At 42.3% G+C, this 21449-nt stretch overlaps 1 protein-coding gene across 5 annotated transcripts in view; it reads left to right on the top strand.

Annotated features, from left to right (window-relative positions):
- The window catches only part of Lmo7 (LIM domain 7), a 178446-nt gene that overhangs the window by 31483 nt on the left and 125514 nt on the right, over window positions 1–21449 (top strand). For all 5 annotated transcript variants that reach the window (XM_048341230.1, XM_048341229.1, XM_048341232.1 and 2 more), the window contains exon 2: window positions 19567–19637. In XM_048341230.1, the coding sequence (XP_048197187.1) occupies window positions 19567–19637 (71 nt within the window). The remainder of the gene's footprint in view (window positions 1–19566; window positions 19638–21449) is intronic.

Here is a 21449-nt window from a genome sequence, read left to right as displayed (position 1 = left end):
CCAAATCACCAGTGGGCTCTATTATCTCCTGGGACTGCAGGGCGGGGCAGTTCCTGGCCACCAGAGGGCAGTGTTCGCTCAGCTCCTGTCTACTCTGTGTATTGAATTCTACTTTAGCCCTACACTGGATGGGAGGCAAAGAAGGGTAAAGACAACATCATGCTGAATTCGTGCATCTTGCCCTTCCTTTCTCTCTCCTTAGTTCACTACAACAAAGTGTGTGTGTCCAATTTTTGCTTTCTCTGCATTCCATGATTAAGTACATATATCTATATAACACTTCATATTGTCTCATTTCAACAGTGTAAAGGTACATAAAAATCAATGGCTTTTATGACCTATCTGTGAAACATTAACTCCACTGCCTTCCTATAAAGGTTTAATAATTACTGTTGTAGCATTGAAGCAGTTACAGTTGTTTGTAAAGACACTGTTATGAGACTCTGTGGACACTTAGGACTAATACATTCTAAACCATTAACAGTCCTAAGAATAAAATGCCAAATAAGTACTATTTAAACCAGGTTAAAGAATAAGAATCTTCTTGGCAATGCTGTAACAAATGCTGAGAAAAATGCCCTTTCTCCTGTAGTTCTGTATCACTGTTAATCCTGCCATTCCTTCCAGTTGAGCACTTAGAATTCTTCTGCAAATAACAGAAAGTTCCAGTTCATTCTCTTTCCTGGGATACATTCCTTAAGATTGAGAAGATTAGATGATTAGCTCTCACCTTCTGTGCTCATTTTTCCCTATTTCTGTCAATGTTCTGACACATTTAGCACAAAGCAGTAAAAGGACCTCTTGGAGCCAATCAGTGTATATTGGAATACTGGCTGAGATGTGTCTATCCTATACTGGGTTTGGTTTTTCTTCTATTCTTGGCAGCATTCCTCCCACCAGTGTGAAAATTATTTCAACAACCTGTGTATTTACAGCCTCCATTCTGGTGTTCACTAATTCACAACAGAAAATAATGTTGGCAGCATGTACACAAGCTTTTCAGCCATTAGCTGCTTTTTTGAGTCTATCAATTTTCTGTTTTCAACATGTCCACAGCCTAGTCTGTGCTGGAAAGTATGAAGTTTTTTTGTTTCCTTTTTCTTAGTTCCCAATCCATCACTTGCTTGAATAAGTGTTTTAGGAGTATTCCTTGTGAGTTGCTCTTGTTAGAGTCCTCCTCCTCCCTCCTCTCCTCTCCCTCCTCTTCTTCCTCCCCCTCTTCCTGGCCTGTCCTCCCCTTTCTCCCTCTTTTCCCCCTCCTCCTCCATTCTGGGATTAAACCTAGGTCCTTGCACATGCTAAGTAAACACTCAACTACTGCCCCTTTATTCTTCAATTTTTTCTCTCTCTTTTAATATTTCTTTTCCCTCCTTCAGTCTTGAGGTTGAAGTTTTGTATTTGGAATTTTCTTGGTAATTCTTGAAATTTATTCCATATACTAAAGGAAATTCCAGAAGGGCACTTGTATCTCTTGCTTTTCATTGCTGTGACATTATATCCAGGAGAAACAAGGGAAGAAGGAGCCATTTTGGCTCATGGTTTTAGAGGGTTAATCCATGCTTGGTTGACCTCATGGTCTCTTAGATCAGGGCAAGGGAGAAACATGATGGCAGCCAGGAGATGAAGGTTCTGATGACAAAGTACACTGTTCGAAGACAAGCTCCTGCTGACATACTTTCTCCCATCAGGCCCTGCTTCCTCATTGCCCATTCAGCTGTGATTTCATCAATGGACTAATCAGGTCAATGAGGTTAGCACCCTTCCACCCCCCTCCATTCTACCACTGGCAGGAGCCCAGGGCATCTCCGTCCTTCCAGGCATTTGTATCTGAACCATAACATCCCTTTCCATTGACATTTGTCTCTCTTTCAACTTTTGGTCCATCTGTAGACAAGTTTTAGATGTGTTTTGCTAATTACCCATCTTTCTTTATCTTCCTGTAAGCTAAGGCTCCATCTTTAGAATTCAGCCTGTCACTACTTTATTTAATCCAGAAGGAAGCAGCTCATACCACACTGTAAGATCCACGAGGATAGTTCTAGAAAGGTACTTTCTCCAGCCTGGCCACAGAGCCAGAGGTCTGTTGCAGGTTCTGGTATGGACAAATTGCCTCCTGAGCACACAACTGAACTATCAGGTATGGGTAGGATCCTAAATGCTGACATTCCCGTGAGCAGCACCTTTTTCTCCAGGATCCAGCAGGTGGGGAACATATATATCCATTTTCCCAGTGGAAAGCATCCATACCCTCTCGCTTTGGTGAGTGCAGGATAGAGAAGCCCTTTTCTACTAAGGGCCAGGGAAAATGTGAAATGAGGGCTCTCTGTGATTTGGTCCACCCACACTGGAATACTAGGTTCTCCTACATCGTCACAAGAAGACTATTTTATTTTGTGTATTTGAAAAATCTAGGGCATGCTGTGCTTCATGTATGTACCTGGGTTCAGGTTGAGTATCCTTTATCTGAAATGGTAGGAACCAGAATACGTTGGATTTCTTTTTTTTTCCTTTTAGGTTTTAGAATATTTGCATGTACTCATGAAATATCTTAGGAATGAGACCCATGTATAAATGCAAAAATTAGTTTTGTATATATCGTACATACCTAGGAACTTTATAAACCATTTAAAAATAACTTTATTTTCTCTTTGATCTGTTGTGAGGCCAGATACAGAATTTTCTGTCATGGCATCACGTGTGTGATCAGAAAGTTTTGGATTTGAAACCATTTGGGACTTTAGGTTTTATTTTTATTTTTTTGGTTGGTTGTGGGGCTTGAACTCAGGGCTTGGGTACTGACCTTGGATCTCTTTATGCTCAAGGCTAGTGCTCTACCACTTGAACCACAGTATCACTTTGGTTTTTGAGTGGTTAATTGCACATAAGAGTCTCATGACGACGAAGCCTGGGCTGGCTTCGAACCATGATCCTCAGATCTCAGCCTCTGGAGTAGCTAGAGTTACAAGGGTGAGCCACTGGCGCCCTGTGAGACTTCCGGGTTTTGAATGAGGGGCATGAATGCTGCTTTGGCTGTGATACTGTGGTGTGTGAACGAATAAGTGGCAGCACTTTATATCTTGTCAGGGACAGCAGGTGCTAAGCTTCTGTAAAGGACAAGGCAGTCAGCTGACTTAGTGCTCTCCATTCAAGTGAGGCATGCCATAGTGAATAATTGGAGGCTGTGGTCCAATAAAACATTATGTATAAAAACAGATGGCAAGGCAGATTTAGCTCAATGAGTCCCAATTTGCCTGTCTCTAGATTACAATGGGTTTTCAGAAAGATTAGGTTTTAGATTTCTTTTGTCTCCCATATTATTACTTTATGCATATTACTAAGCAGGTGCATAAAGTAAACAGAGAACTTGTTGAGTGGATGAACAACTGTTTCCACTGGCTGAGGAATAATTACAACCACTTTTTTTTTTATTTTTTGGTGGTACTGGGTTTGAATTCATTGGCTTAGAGCTTATTAGGTAGGTGCTCTAAACTTGACCCAGCTCCAAGAAGAAGTTTTTAGAAAATATGTCAGGAGATCTATCTATCTATCTATCTATCTATCTATCTATCTATCTATCTATCTATCTATCTATCTATCTGTCTGTCTGTCTGTCTGTCTGTCTATCTATCTATGTTTGTAAGTGACCAATTACCACTAAAGTGGTATATTTTACTTTTTAAATTAATTGATTAATTTTTACCAGTACTGGGGCTAGAACCCAGAGCTAGAGTGCTCTCCCTTAGCTTTTTCACTAAAGGCTGAAGAGCCCATTTGGCATGGACTCTTCGAGGAAAGCTGGAAGATTTCTGTAAGTTCAAGTATGATGGAGAAAAATGCTATTTTTCAAAGCTTAAAAGAAAAACTAGTTTCACTCCAGGTAATGTGAACATAGCCCAAATGTCTCACTGTTTGTAGACAAGTGAGCTAATGTTTGAAGTATTATTCACTCTGTCCGCCTTCTGGGTGTGTGTGGAGGAGAGAGTGTTTGTTCAGTTTAGTTTCAGGTGGAGTCTGCTTCATTGCAGGAACTGCAGGATTTGTATGGGCTGTACTTGACTTGTCACAAGGTATTTACTGTGAAATCTGACATGGAAATGTTTCCTGTTATGTCAGGTCATCTCTTTGGCAACTGAGCTCATGTCATGGAGGCGTTTTGGTCATACTCCCTAACAGATTGCTTCCTGGCTCCATCAGATTTGGTGCTTCTTCCTGGAACTCACCACTCGGGTGTCTGGGACAATTGTTCCAACATGAACGTTCCCAGAGTTTGCTCCTTCTTTGATTCCTTCTGGTTTTTTTTTTTTTTCCAGTCCTGGGCCTTGGACTCAGGGCCTGAGCACTGTCCCTGGCTTCTTTTTGCTCAAGGCTAGCACTCTGCCACTTGAGCCACAGCACCGCTTCTGGCCGTTTTCTGTATATGTGGTGCTGGGGAGTCGAACCCAGGGCCTCATGTATCCGAGGCAGGCACTCTTGCCACTAGGCCATATCCCCAGTCCTGATTCCTTCTTTGATTGAAGAGAATCCCACTCTTTTGTTTCTCCTTCTAGACTTCCAGTGGCTTCTCCTCACCTTAAGTATCTCAGAGTTTAAGAAATGTCTTCCAGACAATTAGCCTGAAATGTCCACAAAAAAAGTGTGAGCTTGAGTGTGGTTAGTGAAGTGATCCAGCATGTTTTCCGCAGGCATTTGCAGGCCTCTCCTTTGCCTTTCTCCATTCATGAAGATTTGGGCACCTGACTACTTTCCTCCCACCCTCACTCCGCATCATTTCAGGTGAATGCAGGGTCCACTGGAGGGCCTGTCACATTCTCAGGCCTCTCAGTTCCATGACCTCCTCATTTCCAGCCACTTTCTGGCTTTCACTGTACCTGAGGGGCTTTCCTTTCACATTGAGCCCCAGCATCTTTCTCTAGAGCTTGCCTACCATCTTTATCTTGCAGCTTCAACTGGACCTGCTTACTCAAAACTTCTTTAACACCAGCCTTCTGAACCCTCCTCCTCCTCCCCTCCTCCTCCTCCTCCTCCTCCTCCTCCTCCTCCTCCTCCTCCTCCTCCTCCTCCTCCTCCTCCTCCTCCTCCTCCCCCTCCTCCTCCTCCTCCTCCTCCTCCTCCTCCTCCTCCTCCTCCTCCTCCTCCTCCTCCCCCTCCTCCTCCTCCTCCTCCCCCCCCCCACCGCCCCCCGCCAGGCCAGGTCTTAGCCATTTCATGACAAAATCTTCAAACTTGCTGTGTTGCCTTCCTACTTCTCCCTGTGAAAATTCAACTGTTGCCTGGCTAGTTTGTACCTTGAATAACTCCAATGGCCTGTGAGGAAAGCATAGCCTCCAGGTGGCACTTTGGGGAGTTGGTGGAACTTTGGGGCATTGGGGCCTAACGGGAGGTATTTAGTTGAGTGGGACCTTTGACTCTTTCTTTTCTTTGCCTTCTTGGCAATGAAGTAAATTATTTTGTTCTGGCTGTATGCTCCCACTGTGATGTGCAACCTATAGAAATTGCCCTATCAATCATGGACTGGAACCTCCAAAGCTCTGAGCCACAGTAAACCTTTTCTGTTCATAAGTAAACAACCTCAGGCATTTCATGATAGCAATGAGAAGCAGTATAATACAATCTTCTTTGGCTTAGACAAGCTGGAGTTCATAAGTCCCTATATGTATTCTTGTGTAAATTTGTCTGCTCATTTTGAGTATTAAGAGTGTAGTGTTATCAGAGCTCTAACTGCCTAATTCCTTTTATTGGGATGGCAGGAAGTGGCATGTATTGGTCTCATTTAATAATAGCTGTGTGTGGGTAGCTCTATTATCTATGTTTTTTCCTCCCTTGTGTAACTAATGACAGTGGCCTTTAGTCTCAGATTCAGGTTAAAAAACACAGCATCAATATTCATGACATAAGCTATCATTTTTTTTTTTATCAGTGAAAGCACTTACTAAATGACATTTCAAGAATTGTCCAAATACAGAGGAGTAAATAATAAAGGTCATTTTAAGATGTGTGTGTGTGTGTGTGTGTGTGTGTGTGTGTGTGTGTAGAACTGACATGTCTATTTTTAGCCTGTTTCTGGAAGAGGCGCTTTCATCTTGCAACCATTAAGGAATTCATCAAAATTTCATGCGGCCGGTGCGGGTCATTGCGTGTGTCTGCCATCTGGCTTTGCTTCGGGCTGGGCCATGATTATTTCATGGGGCTCCGGGCTGCCTGGCCCACCTACCTTCATGGAATCTGTTCTGTTCCTCCAGCTTTCCAGCTTTCCTGTCTTCTGCCTCACTCTCTGGTCCAGGGTGTGGGCTAATTTGCATTATTGTGTGATGTGGAGGGAAGTATTAGTTTGCACTGGTTTGGGGTCCTTCCTTCTCCCCTGCAGGTGTTGGTTAGTCTTTGCTTTCTTGCCTCAAGCTCTCGGGGTGTCCCTCCTTCCCCCGCCCCCCAGTGTAGGCACCATCTGTCTGTTCCAGGACTCTTGTTTCCGGAGTTGTGGCTAGGAGCAAGGGTGAACAGGCAGAGAGGTGGAGAGGCAGTTCACGTTTCCACCTGACTGCCTTTCTAGATTCTTTCTGTGGCTGTCACACAGTTCTTTTATCTGCTCCAGTTCACTGTACTTGCTTTCTTTTCTATAGGGTCAAAACACTTTCACGGGGAGGATGATACTGGGGTTTGAACTCAGAGGCTTGTGCTTGCTCGCAAGCCCTCTACCACTTGAGTGATGTCTCCAGCCCTTTTTGTTGAGATTATTTTTGGGGGTAGTGCTCACTCCCACCTTGCACTAAGCCAGTTCTGTACTAGCTGGAGTCACAAGTGTCACTCTACAGGTTCTACTATGTCTGGCTTCAAAAGTCTATTTGAATTGTGTGTGCTCTTTAATCCCTGAATCTGAGTTGAAGTCTGTATCTATTGGGAAGTAGGTGTTTTCTAAAAAAAAATTTGTTTTTTTTTGCATTTAGAAAAACTTGTGTTAAACAAAAAAAGAACCACATTACTTATTATCCAGAAGGAAAAAGTGGGAAGATGCTGAATGCCAGTGGTTCATGGTTGTAATCCTAGCTACATAGGAGGCTGAGATCCGAGGTCATGGTTCAAAGCCAATTTGGGCAGGAAAGACCATGAGACTCTTATCTCTAATATGGCAAAGCCAGCAGTAGAGGTTTGGCTCAAGTGGTAGAGCATTAATCCTGAGCAATAAAGCTCAGGGGCAGCACCCAGGCCTTGAGTTCAAGCCCCAGGACTGGCATGGGCATGCACTCACGTGTGTGCCATGCACACACACACAGAGTCAGAGAAATTTCATAAAAAGTTTACAGAGTTTCTTGGCCTCAGAAAAGTTTCAGTTTAGAGCAGAAGAGGGATGATCAAATAAGGGTGATTAGGGAAAATGGTGAAAGCCAGTCCCAGGGAGGTGCAGGAGGAAGGACTATTAGGGCAGCAGTGTTTGGAAGACAGTAGAGAAAAGGAATGGGAATTGTTGAATGGGAGGAATGAAGGTGTTGCGGTTACTGAGTTCCTGTGTTTAGGTTGAATCCTGCAGGTGGATGGGAAAGCCCTACTCCTTAGGCTCCAGAGACTTTTGGAAGATTGTGAACAGTGGTTTTATGACCAAGACTGTTTTAACTTTTAGGAAAGCAAGGCAGACATTGAAATGCAGAGCAGAGAGGGAGATGAAGGTCTATCCATGTGTGGCAGTGGGGTTATGGGAGCACCAAATCTGCCAGAGAAGCTTTCCTCTCACAGTTTGGGTGTGGGCAATTGGGAGATTGTTATGACTTCAACAGAGAAGAGAGGTGGTGGTTCTGTGTTGAGCGAGAGGCTGGGGACTGTTTTCTGTGTTGTGTTTGAGTTGAGGTAAGACCACTGCAGAAATGCTCAGAGTAGAGGTGAAGCTGGAGAGCGGCCTCTAGGGAAGGCTCAGAGCCACACTGGTGCTTGCTTGGAGTGTAGTTCAGTGAGCAAGATTTGGGCTATGGGAGGGAGTGCTCTGTGGAGGAGAGCTCTGGAAGCTTGTGAAGGAGGGAGTGGTGGGCAGGGCAGACTTCACAGTTTCAAGGAGCATGAAGCAATCATCCAGATTAACCCATGACCTTCTGCCTTCCACACCCAGCTTCCTCCTGTTGTGGACCCTGCCCAGTTTTGCCCAAACCTATGGACAGGGATGTTCCATTGGTTAGGATTGGCTATCTACCCATAATGGACTCCCCTCTGATAGAATGTAGTTGTAGGCTTAGGGGGCAGAGCCTTTGTCATAAGCCTCAGGGCCGCATATTAATGAGCTCCCTGGGGTAGTGATGGGTGAGAAAGATCATGAGAGGAATCTTAGAAGTTTTTATGTTTGGCCTCTGAACATTTTCTGCATAAGACTTTCACTTTCCAGATACATATCATTTCCTCCTCCTCCCCCCTCCTGCTTCTCCTCCTCCTTCTTCTCCTCTTCCCCCCTCCTTTGGCTTCTCCTCCTCCTCCCCATTCCTCCTCTTCTACCTGCTTCATTTTGGAATTATTTTAAGCAAGGAAAATTGTCCCTCTGCAGGTCCAAATTCTACAATTAAATAGACAGTACACTTTAATATGCAAACTTTTTCCACAAAAGGTCTCAAGATCTATTGAATATTCCCAAACCAGTTTTCTAGAAACAAATCCACTCTTTCAGATTTAATAAGGGTAGTGATGGACTTGTGGTATTATGTAACCATATTTTTCTTTTTCATCACATAAAATAATATGATAATGTGTTTATTCAAACTTTAGGATGAGGTGTGCTTGTTATAGTCTTGTGTGTGCCTGGATCTAACCATTAAAAATAGGAGAGTGCAGGGGTGGACCATTGGTCCCAAGGCTGCAGTTTAGATCTCCTCAGTACCAAGAACGTGCCAGCAGGTGGCAGCAGAGAACAGAAGCTGATTTCACTTTGTTTGACTTCCAGAGAATCAAGGGCATTTAAAGCTGTGAAGGTCAGGGATGAAGTGACAATTTGAACAAAAAAATATTTTCTTATAAGAAAACAAGTCTCCTAGGAACCCTAGATACCTATACAAACTCCAGCATTTACTGGTTGAGTCTGATCTGAGTGTTACAGGTCTCTCATTCTTTTATTTATTTTTAACTTGCCAGTCTTGGGGCTTGAACTCAGGGATTGAGCCCTATCCCTGGGCTTCTTTTGCTCAAGGCTAGTATTTTACAACTTGAGCCACAGTGCCATTTCTAGCCTTTTCTGTTTATGTGGTACTGAGGGATCGAACCCAGGGCTTCATACATGCTAGGCCAACACTCTACCACTAAGCCACCTTCCCAGCCCCTCTCTCATTCTTTTTACCCAGTGGTGACCATTAAGAGATTCAGTAAGGGCGCTTCTGGGGAATGTGGACACCGAGGTCCATCCAGGTGTTTATATCAGGATCTCAGGTCTGTACCTGTGGTAATATTTGCTGCACACTCCACAAATAGCTCTTCCCCCATACTCACTTTGGACTTGACCAGTGGATCCTTTTTTAAAAAAAAAAACAAACAGGATCAGCCACAGTAGGCCTTGAGGAAACATGTTTTCCAACTGACAAACTGACATGCCTGCTGTGAAGGACAGGTGGTGAGCAAGGGCAGCAGTCAGCGAGGGTCACCCTCTGAGAGGGTTGCTTTCTGATTAGCAGTCATTACTTCAGGGTGTGTGTGTGTATGTGTATGTGTGTGCGCACACACATACACGTGTGTGCATGTGTGTGTCTAAGAGGTAATACTGCCATGCTCTGCCACCCATATTGTTTCTTTTGAAAGAGAAGCCAGGAGGAGCCGCATCCATGTTTGGTATTTCCCAACTCCAGCCTGGTGCCAAACAAAACATGTCTGTGCCTTGGAATCGGTTCTTCGGAGCTCAGGTCAGTGGGGATGGGAAGCTCATGAAGAAGAGTGAGGAGATAGTACATATACCAATATCTATATCCATTCGGAAGAAAATTCATTGTTATGGAAACAACCTGTCTTGCCTTTGCTATTTTGAAGGGCAGTTAGGGTTTTTCTTTCTTTCCCCCCATTTTCTTGACTATGTCATAAAATGCCCAAATCATGTTTAAAAATAATTTTAAGGGTTTCAATATCATTAATCTCCAAATAAGTGATTCTAATAAGTAGAAGTCAAATCATTCCTTGGCATGGGGTATTTATTTATATATTTATGGTACGGGGGCTTGAACTCAGGCTCTGAGTTTTTTCCCTTAGTGTTTTGCTCAGGGCTCTGCCACTTGACCACTACTCTAACTCTACTTCATTGTGTGTGTGTGTGTGTGTCTGTTTAATTAGAAAAATGAGAATCTCATGGACTTTCCTTCCTGACCTGGTGCTGAACCTCAGTCCTCAGATCTCAGCCTCCTGAGTAGTTAGGATTACAGGCATGAGCCACCAGTGCCCGGCTTCAATTAGTTTTTAAAAGAACAGATTTGTTGAGGCCTAAATCACATACCATTTAACTCATTTTAAAAAAGTAATTGGTTTTGCATATGTTCACAGAAGTGTTTAGCTACCCTATTTCAGAATGTGTTCTTTACCCTAAGAGAAACTCTGCTAAGAGTTTAGCAGACCCCTCATCCTCCCCTTCCCTTATGCCCTGACAAAGACTAATCTATGCTTTCCTTCCCTGGATTTGCCTGTTCTGAACATTTGGTATACATGGGATATTATATGATATTTGACCTTCTGTATGTGGTTTCTCTCACTTAGCTAGGTTTCAAGGTTCATTCTTGTAGCATGTAGCAGTCCTTTATTCCCTTTTAAATTGCTGAATAACATTCCATGTTTTGAGTCCAGAGTTGGGGAACTTTTTTTCTGATAGATAAAGCTCATGTAGGCCATACACTTATCCATACATGCAGATAGCTGTGGGCAGCTGGCTGAACTGTCAGATACCAAATGACTTCAAAGGTCTTACATGGGCCGCAGGCCAGGTGCTCCCTAGCCCAGGACTGTATTCTGTTGATTCAATCATTAGTTGGTAGACAGTGTCTTGTTCTCACTTCTTGGCTAACTTGGGATGGTGGTATGGTGAACACACTGATACACTGTGTCGTGTGGAGATAGTGTTTTCATTTCATTGGCTTTGTGATAGGAATAGAATTGTCTCTCCCTAGAAATTGCTTGTTGAAGGAAAGTGGATAGTAGATTCCAGAAAGGCTGCATTGTTGAGTTGTAGCAGAAATGCACAAAAAATGGAGATGTAATTTCTGTATATCAGGGCATCTGAACTCTCTCTCTCTCTCTCTCTCTTTTCCTAGTCCTGGAGCTTGTACTCAGGGTCTGAGCACTGTCCCTGAGCTCCTTTCACTCATAGCTAGAGCTTTACTATTTGAGCTCAACTCTTGGCTTTTATTTATTTATTTATTTTTGGTAGTTAATTGGAGATAAGAGTCTCATGGGCTTTCCTGCCTAGGCTGGCTTTGAATTGTGATCCTCAGATTTCAGCCTCCAGAGTAGCTAGGATTACAGGTGCGAGCCACTGGTGTCTAGCTTGAACACCATCTCTTAATACTAAACTTACACTGGGTAGTAAACTGTTTCATATACACCAAGAGTATAACTATCAATTTGAAGTTCATATAAAATAAGTTGTAACTATCATTTGTAACAAGGTTTTTAAAATGAGTATTTCCCACAGTGCTGATTCTCACAGTAATTCACGGGTAGCTAAGCAGGTAATTGTTGAGACTTGCTAATGTGTATGTGTGAGACATTTCTGCAAAAAAAATAACATCTTTTCACTCTTGAGAACCCATGATTACATTAAACATTTGAACTATATTTAAAATATCCTGATAATGATGTTCATATCCACTTAGAACTTGTGTGCGAGTCATTTTAAAACTTCTTCATGTAGAAAAAATTCTAATTTATGTGCCAGATTAGGCTTTTGCTAGACTTTTTTTTCCTCTTGGGATTTTCTCTTTATTGTCTGCACTGATATAAACTGGAAGTAGGAGCCTATATTGATAAGACAGAATGTGCTTCTTTAGAAGTAGGTGCTTTAATTATTAACAAAACGAGATAGTTGTGAAAGGAGTATGTTTTTGCCTGTGCTGTTCCATAGTCACCTTACTTAGCTGCTAACAGGGTTGATATTGTCTTGGAATTTTGTTCTTTGTTTTGGTGCTGGTCCTGGGGTTTGAACTTGGGGCCTTGGTGCTGTCTGTGGCTTCTTTTGTTCAAGGCTCACAGTCTACCGCTTGAGCCACAGCTCCACTTCTGGATGTTTGGGTAGTTTATTGGAAATAAGAGTCTCATGGAGGGGCTGGGGATATGGCCTAGTGGCGAGAGAGCTTGCCTCGTATACATGAGGCCCTGGGTTCGATTCCCCAGCACCACATATACAGAAAACGGCCAGAAGTGGCGCTGTGGCTCAAGTGGCAGAGTGCTAGCCTTGAGCAAAAAGGAAGCCAGGGACAGTGCTCAGGCCCTGAGTCCAAGGCCCAGGACTGGCCAAAAAAAAAAAAAAAAAAAAAGAGTCTCATGGACTTTGCTGCCCAGGCTGACTTTGAGCCACTGTCCTCATATCTCAGCCTCCTGAGTAGCTAGGATTACAGAAGTGGGCTTCTAGTGTCCAGCTTCTCTTGGAACTTTATATCTTGACAAAAATCTTGCACAAGTACCATCAACTCTGGAGCAAATATTTCTTCCTTTTCCTTTAAATTCTTTTCCAGTTGTTTTACACTGGGATTGTTAATAATTGTGGCTTAGAAATATAATGTCAGAAGGATACCCATTGCTCACACCAGCAATCCTAGCAATTGAGAAGTCTGAGATCTGGGGGATTGCACTTTGAGATCAGCCTGGGCAGAAAAGTTTGCTCTACTTCATCTCTGAGATAACCAGAAAAGGCTGGGTTAGAGGCATGGCTCAAGTGGTAGAGTGCCTGCCTAGCAAGCATGAAGCTCTGAGTTCAAAACCAAGTACCATCACAAAAAAATAATCCAACTACAAACTAAACATTGGTTATGGTACATGTCAGTGGATTTTTGCTGGATTAGGAATGGTTTAAACTGAACTCTTTGCTATGCCTTCAAAATGTCGGCATACTTGACATTTGGTCTGTTGATGACTAAGACGTTTGAGCATTTATAAAATTTCTTGGGGATACTGCATAGGGCTCCGTATTGTGCTGTTTTGCCCCCTGCCTCCTGGTAGTATGGACTTGGGGGCCTTTTCCAAAGAGAGCACCCTGGGAGGTTGAAACTGACACTAGCTATTCTTGGATAAAGGTCTTAAGGAGGCCAGTGGCCTAGGAAAAAATACTTAGACTTTTGACCACTGTGTGACTTTTGGATTCCATTTCGAATTCAGTGATCTAGGCAATTCTGATTACCACAAACTTGGAAGGCCAGAAGTTGGCTTTGGTTTTGCTATCAAATGATATTAGTATTGGCAGACATTGCCCGAGAATATTCCAGATTATTATGCAGTACAATGCCAGATCTTAAGAATGTCCCTGCAAGCTATGCAATTTGCTGAATATACATTCTCAGTCAACCAACATCATAATACGGGACATGGCCAAGAGTTCACAATCTCACCGAGATGCCCAGGCTTAAAAATGCCATTTCTATCACTCATTGCAAAACTTTGGGAGAGAAATTGCCAAAATTGCTTCCTCTTGCCTTTTCACATTCCTAGTGCCTCCTACCTTGCCAGAGGTTGCATAGTAGGTTGTTAACTGACTTTGAATGAAGGCTTCCTTCATTTCTTCTCAGTGAAAATGAAGTCAGATCATTTAACTGGAACCACATGGCCACTACTCAGGGATACTGTCACGTAGCAACTCAATGTTTGAAAGGTTTCCCCTCAGTGATACTGAGAAATTGTCCTATCTGGATCAGATCCTTTGTCTCTATGGTCTGAAAGAATGAGTCCATAGACACAGCAGGGAGATAGCAATAAAAAAAAAACACACAAAGATTTATTGAAGAGAAAGGTAAGCAGTGCTCCTGCTAGATGGAAGGGCTCCCAAGGGAGGGAACCACCTGGGGAGCGTCATGTAGAGGTTAATAAGGTGTATTAGGAGAGAGCTGTGTGTCTCTCAAGATAATTGGCCAGCCCATAGGCCCTCTCAGTCCCCAGATCCAATCAGCAGTCCACAAAGACTGCATGAGCGCTCTCTGCATCAGCCCCTCTGACTGGATGGCCATTTCAGTGCACACCTCTGGGGTCCATTTGGCTTGCTGTTCACATGCCAGTCATGTAAGGACAGTGGGCCATGGTGTGATGCTTGCATGCGCTACTGCTTAAGGCCATGGTGAGGGATGCAGAACGCTGTATGGGAGGGGAGGGGGACCATTGCTCTCATTGCCTAGCTACTTTTTTTTGTGTGTCAGTGGGGCTTGAACTTAGGGCCCAGGCTCTCTGTCCCTGAGCTTTGTCTCTCAAGGCGAGTGCTCTACCACTTTGAAACACAGTTCCACTTCCAGTTTTCTGGTAGTTCATTGGAGGCTTTTCCTGCCTAGGCTGGCTCTGAACTGTGAGCCACCGATCTCAGCCTCCTGAGTAGCAAGAATTACAGACCTGAGCCACCGGCACCTGGTTTGAAACATTTTTATTCTTGAGCTACTGACAATGGTAATCTGAGTTGGTTACTGCGTAGGAACAGGTTATTCCAATAAAGCCATTTCAGGCACTAGGACAAATTCCTCCTCCCACCTGCAACCCAACCAGTCAGCCCCTTCACACACACTTGTGCCTCAGTCTCCAGGGCTTCCTGGTGAGTGCACAGATTCACACTGGCATTTAGTGGAAGCAGTGAGCACGTGTAAACCTTATTTCAGCCAATGAGAAGTTAGGTAAGATTGGCCTGCCCTTGAGAGTACGTGGTGTGGACAGGTGCTGAGGCCTGGAAGGCGGAGGCAGGGCTGACACTCCACAGATACTCACCTGGTGCTCACTGCCCTAGGTCTCAGCTTGAGTGACCTTCCTGTGACTCAGTTTCCTTGTGTATAAATGGGGGATGCTCTTCTACCACTCAAGGCAGACAAGGTATAGACCATCATAATCTGGAGTCTGGGATTGTTCAGGGATTTAGGAGTTGGACAATTTATGAGGTTGACCTTCATTGTTCCAGCAGCCTGCCTGCATCTCCTCCTGCAGCTTTTCTGATTCCAGGTACTTTTTGGGGGTGGGGGTGGAACACTAGGAAAATAGTGTGACAAGGGACAGCCTGTTCCTTTTGGGAAGAATTTGTTTTTCTAGCATCACATAGTACCTTTATGGTAATTTTGCTCTGGGGGAAAAAGAGAGGAGATCGGTGCTTGTTGGATTTAAAGTATGTGGTTAGCGAATATGTTTGCTATGAGCCATACTCTTTGCATCTGTATTTTTGGCATGTGTAACCCATAAGCTTTAACCGAGTTAGTGCATAATACATAATGATATTGATGTTTTGATGAATTCAGTCTCAAAGGTAGGCCTGCTTTATCGCATCATGGCGGATAGGCAATGGTTGTTTGTATGATGAAATTTAATGAAAGAAAGGAAGAGGGGACTTCTCAATGCATTGACTGACTCAGAGATGGCCTGCAAAGCAAGACTTGCTATATAACAACCTGCCGTTTCTTCCTGTGGAGAGTCTTCCTGAATGGAAAGTTAAGGCAGATGTTGGAACTCTACCACCTGAGCCATGGATTCATTTCCAGATTTTTTTCTGGTTAATTGGAGATAAGAGTCTCATGGACTTTCCTGTCCCAGCTGGCTTTGAACCGTGATCCTCAGATTTCAACTTCCTGAGTGGCTGGGATTACAGGAGTGAGCCATGGGTGCTTGGCTAAGGTATCCCTATCTTTTGTGACTTGCTTTACAATGTGGTTCCTATGTGCCATGGGGCTTTCTAGTGTTAAGTGTTCCTTATGATTAAAAAATATATATTTAATTACTTATGTGGAAATGGGCATCACAATAACACTATGAACTTTTTTTATTTTAATTTTTTCCATAGGCAACAAAAGTTTATTTAGCTCATTGCTCTGGAGGCATGGACGTTCCTGCACAGACACTGTGTATTTTAAATATCACAATCTAGGATCTGATTAGACAATTATTGTGTGACAGTTTGAAATTAGTTGTAAGCTTAGCCTAGTTTTTGTCTGCAAACATTGCTCTTAGCTTGTGTCTTATAAAACAAACTCAAATAGGCTCTCTGCTTTTGTACTGTGATTTGAACAAAAATATGATTAAATGCCTTTTGGGATTCTAGACACCTTTTAAATGGTTGCTTTAAAGGAACTGAAAAGTTTTAAGGAGACAGTACTTTCTGACTTGCATTAGTGGGTGGTTTGCTGATAACTAGTTTGATATGAATTGGCTCTTGGGAAGTTTCCAGAATGTTTGGCGTTTGAATCACCTACCTGATCAGAATTGGAATGGAAGGATGGAGCATGGGGAAACTTGTTGCTTCTGTCGGTGGGAAATTTTATCCAGTGAGAGGATTGAAATAAAGCCATTTACCAAACAATGAGGGGTGTGAACTGAATTCCTATTTATTCATTCCATCTTTACATTTCATAGTGAAAGATGTGGTGTGTTGGTGAACTTGGCACTGGCTGCTTGGATATGTAGTTATTGTGTGCCCCTAAAATCTTCTAGTGGAGAGCTTCTCCAGGCTGCAGGTGGTCAGACAGGTTTAGCAGAGGGCTTGTGAAGAAAGTACCCTGGCATTGGGTTTGCCCTCTGCCTGCTCCATTAGACTAATTATGACTTTCCAGCAAGCATGGAACCCTAGAGCCTCACACTAGGCCCTGTCACTTGATGGCTTTTTTCCAAAAGGATGGCAGTTCCATATATGGGGATTTGTGGCTGGAAGAAACACATAGACTAGTCTTTGTAGCCATTTTTCTTTCTTCTTCTTCTTCTTTTTTTTTTTTTTAAAGAAGGAGTCAAATTTTTTTCATAGACTGTTTTTGTACTGTGACGTTGAGAGGGTATATCTCTCTTCCCTTTTAAAAGTCAGCAGACAGCCAGTGTGGCTCCTGCCTGTAATCCCAACTATTCCAGATGCTGACATCTGAGGACTGAGGTTAAAAGCCATCCCAGGCAGGAAAGTCTATGAGATTCTTATCACCAGTTAACCACCAGAAAACCAAAAGAGAAGATCTTGTTTAAGTGGTTAGAGGATTGGCCTTGCATGAAAAAGCTAAGGGATAATGTTGAGTCCCTGAATTCAAGTCCCAGTAGTAGTGCCATTAAAAATAAGAATTCAAGGTGACCTAATCAAAGATACATCATGTGAGATGGATTCAGAGTTAAGTTCCTGGTCTTCTTGTCTAATGCATTGTTTCTCAGATGACTTCGGATGTCACTGATTTTATGCAAGTGCATTAGGAAAATATAAAAAGGGGCAAGTAAGAGAGACACAAATGTGTGCAGAATGCAAGGTGTGGTTGTATGACCACATAGTGATCTCTCCTGTGTGTGTTGACTTTTGATAACTTCAGTGGAAAACATGTGGTCGCTATTTATTTAATTCTTATGACTCACAACCCCATTATGTAAAAGGTATCACACCTTAAATAGCTTACTAATGAAGTAAGGTCCAACATTATTGAAAAATGAAATGAATACTTAGATTAGAAGTCCTAGATGAATTCTTTCAGAAGATGCACTTTTTCATATAACCCCATGGGCATCATATTTTAAAGTAGTATTTAATTAAAACCAAACCATTCTGTCTTCACTATGCTTTGAGTTGCTCTGTAATTTTTGTGATATTTTAGAAGATAGAACTAATTAAATAGAGTTTTATAACCTGGTGTCTCAATTTCTTCCTTGAGGTAAAGGATGTCTTGCAAAGCAGATATTTGAGGGTGAGGCACATTCTAGAGCTTGGGTTAAGCGGGGTATCTGGGGATGGTCTGTGGGCTAGCTACTTAGGGCTACTCCCCAAGGAACCTACCATTGTACCTTGCTATGTTTTTCTGGGCCTTTACACAGCATTCTATCTCTTGGGCTATAAGTTTCTTGATGAAAGGGCTATCTGAATTTTAGTTAATAATCTTATTTCATTTTCAAATTATTTATTTTTCACCTAGTATCCAGGTAATGGTTATAACAGAGACCCATGTGCTTATCTCCTGCCATGGTGCAGTGCTTCGGTGGTTAATGCTGCATATAGCAAAGGATTTTCTTCTTCCTGCTCTTTGGTGTGTCATCTCCTGGCCCATGTTTGTGTCCATTACTTAGAGAACACCTTATGAAAAATTAACTTTGGTCATCTCTCCCTTTCTCTTTCTATATAACTAATTCTGTGATAGTGTCTTTCTTTCTTTATGTTTTTGGAGAGAAAGTCTTGGTATGTTGCTCAGACCAACATAGAACATCTCAGCCCAAGTGATTGCCCTGCTTCAGCCCCTTGAGTGCTGGGCTTGGAAGACTGCACCACCACAACCCTGCTAACTTTGAATTCTAAAGTAGCCATTGTTTTGTCAGTTCACAGTTTCTGCATTTAGTTCTAGCACCGTCGGGTGTTGTGGAAAGACACAGACATGGAACTCTGAGCTTTAGGTAGACCATGTGGCCAGCAGCAGCTATGCCCCTCCGTAGCTGTCCTGGGGTTTCAGATCAGTGACTTTGCAATTCAGGATTTCAGAAGGTTTGACTCTGGGAGGGTTGGGTGGAACTGCTGTTGCTTTCCTGTTCTCTGGAGCTGGTGACCCAGGCCCGGGAGTTGTTTTTGGAGCAGCTTTGTCCACTGTGACTTTCCCTTTTTCTGCTGCAACCCTTTTTCCTGTTCAGCCACTCCACCATCGAGAAAGCAACTCTGGTTATTTTTCCTGAGATCATGGCTAGTATTACTGGAGGTGACCTGGCCTATGTAACTGCCTTAAGCTGAGAATTGTTTAAAATATTTTTTCAAGCTGAGCATCTGTGGCTCATCCTAGCTACTCAGGAGGTTGAGATGTGAGGATCGTAGTTCAAAGCATGAGCATCCATAAGACTCTTATCTACGTTTAATCAGTAAAAAGCTGGAAGTGCAGTTGTGGATCAAGTGTTAGAGCACTAGTCTTGAGAGAAAAACCTAAGGAAGAGCACCCAGGCCCTGAGTTCAAGCCCTAGTATGGGCACAAAACAAAATTACCTTATTCCTGTTGTTACTTTGTGCAAGGATTTGAAAGTCTTTTCCTTGCAATGTTTCAATAAATACCTCTTAGGTCTATATAGTAGAGCCACTTGATGAGTAAGTTTAAGGAGAATCATCCCTCTGTACCTCATTTTGTAATGAAACTTTCAAAACTAAAGATGGAAATCTTAAACTATTCTGATTTACTTTTAGTAGATTTATCATAATTTTCTTTTAAATCTAAAATAGGTTGGAACTTCAGTTTCATTTCTGACCTTTGTTGATCATCAAATAAAATAATTACGGAGACCACTTTTTTGTGTGCGTGTGTTTATTATACTAAAAGGATTTTAATGTAGAATAGTATATTACTTCCCATAAGAACAGTTTTTGGTGATATATGCAAATCAGGGAAACATTTGATGCATATTAATTAACTGGATGCTGAATTTGACTTGAGCTATCCCTGGTGAAGAAACCAATTAACATTCAAATCTGTCTTTCAGGCAGTAACGAAGAAGAATTTTCAAACAAAGGACTTTCGAGCTTCCCTAGAAAATGGCATTCTGTTGTGTGAGTAAGTATTTAAAGCATTTACAAAATAATTTAAAAACAGAGCAGTGTGGGGGTGTTAGTGGATGTGTTCCTCCCTTCCCCTCCCTCTGCCTCGTTCTCATGGCCTCCATAGTCACAGATATGGGTCCTTGGTTGCAAGTGAGATTTGATCCCTGAAAGCTGACACCTCCACAGTACGATATGGTAGGAAGAGGCTATCAGTTGCAGGATCTAAAGATAGTGTTGGTGGAATATAAATTATTTTTAATTAGTAAGCAGGAAAGTTTCCATTATTGCTTAATTTGCCTGTAGGAGTGGATGGTTGAGGAGCAGGATGTGTGTTTCACAATCTATAACCTACATTGGCTAGTCCAGTGCATAGAATTACCTGGTTTTGAAGTCAATAGAAAGCATCTTTTTTTTTTCCACTGACAAGTTGTGATGATTGGAGTAGCTATTTATTTATTTATTTATTTATTTATTTATTTATTTATTTATTTATTTATGCATGCCAGTCCTGGGGCCTGAATTTAGGGCCTGAGCACTGTCCCTGGCTTCTTTTTGCTCAAGGCTAGCACTCTACCACTTGAGCCACAGTGCCCCTTTTGGCCTTTTCTACAGATGTGGTGGTGAGGAATGGAACCCAGGGCTTCTTGTATATGAGGCAAGCACACTACCACTAGGCCATATTCCCTGCCCCCTGGAGTAGCATATTTTTATTTCAAGCTTTAAGTGGAGTCATTACTTAAATGAGTTGGCGTCATGGACTACTCATTCAACTAATAGATATTATAGAAAACCACATTCTAGACCATGGTTAATATGAGTAAAATAGACTAGCTCCGTGATGGAGGGTATAATAAGGCTGATACTATATGTTTAGTATACTGTTTGGTACCCCAATGGATGTGACCTTTAAGGCAAGCATCAGGAAGGCTTCTAAGTCGAAATCTTGGAGGAAGGCATGGGTTGCAGAAGTGAGCAAAGAAATGATGAGAATGTACTTGAGTACCCACCCACATTTTTGAAAGCACTTAAAAATCTCCATCTAGATACTTATCGCATAGATATTTATGGAATCTGTACACGTGAGCACTGGCTACTTGGCTACTTTGATTGTCCTTTTGGAAAGATGTTGTTTGCAGTAAAGATTTAGTCAAAGGCCTTAGATCCTTTGCTTCATTACTTTTGGATGTTTGGGCACCCTAACATCTGTTTACATTAGAGCTAGTGACTTGATGTTAAGCCTTAATTTCTTATCTGTAAAGATGGGAGTATGTGGTTGCCTAATTCACAGAGATGCTGAGCTCAATAATACATATTTTGAGGTGTTTATAAAGTATTCAATTTTGTAAATGTGTAAGTTAATGTTAGGATGTAAACCAACTATGTTGGAAACCACTCAATCTCCTTTGTTTTATAGTATCCTTAATTTGTTCCATATGAACTTCTGGTATCCAGCCATTTGTGATCCACATCAATGTCAATTTCATGTGGTTTCATCTCCTATACACGGAAACAGGCACTTGAAGAAGGGCCAGGAATACCATGAGACACGAGTTCTTTTTAGATTTACAAGAGCATGTGGCTCAAATGGATGAGTTATTCAAAGAAGTCACATTTTGACTTAAGTATTTCCAGTTGCTCAGGATATTTTAGGGATCCCACTTTTGGGGCCATTGCCTCCATAAATAGTCCATTAACATTTTGATAAGTGACACCTATTTTTCCATTGCATAAATGTAATTTATGCACCTGCCTGGTCTCTGAGTGATTGGAAATGAATAAAGCTATTCAAAGTTGATTCAAACAACCAACTAACCATAAAAAATAC

This window comes from Perognathus longimembris, chromosome 3 (assembly GCF_023159225.1).
Source record: "Perognathus longimembris pacificus isolate PPM17 chromosome 3, ASM2315922v1, whole genome shotgun sequence".
NCBI classification, from domain to species: domain Eukaryota; kingdom Metazoa; phylum Chordata; class Mammalia; order Rodentia; family Heteromyidae; genus Perognathus; species Perognathus longimembris.
Note: the sequence above shows the minus strand (reverse complement) of the source record. Positions and strands in the feature narration are given on the sequence as shown.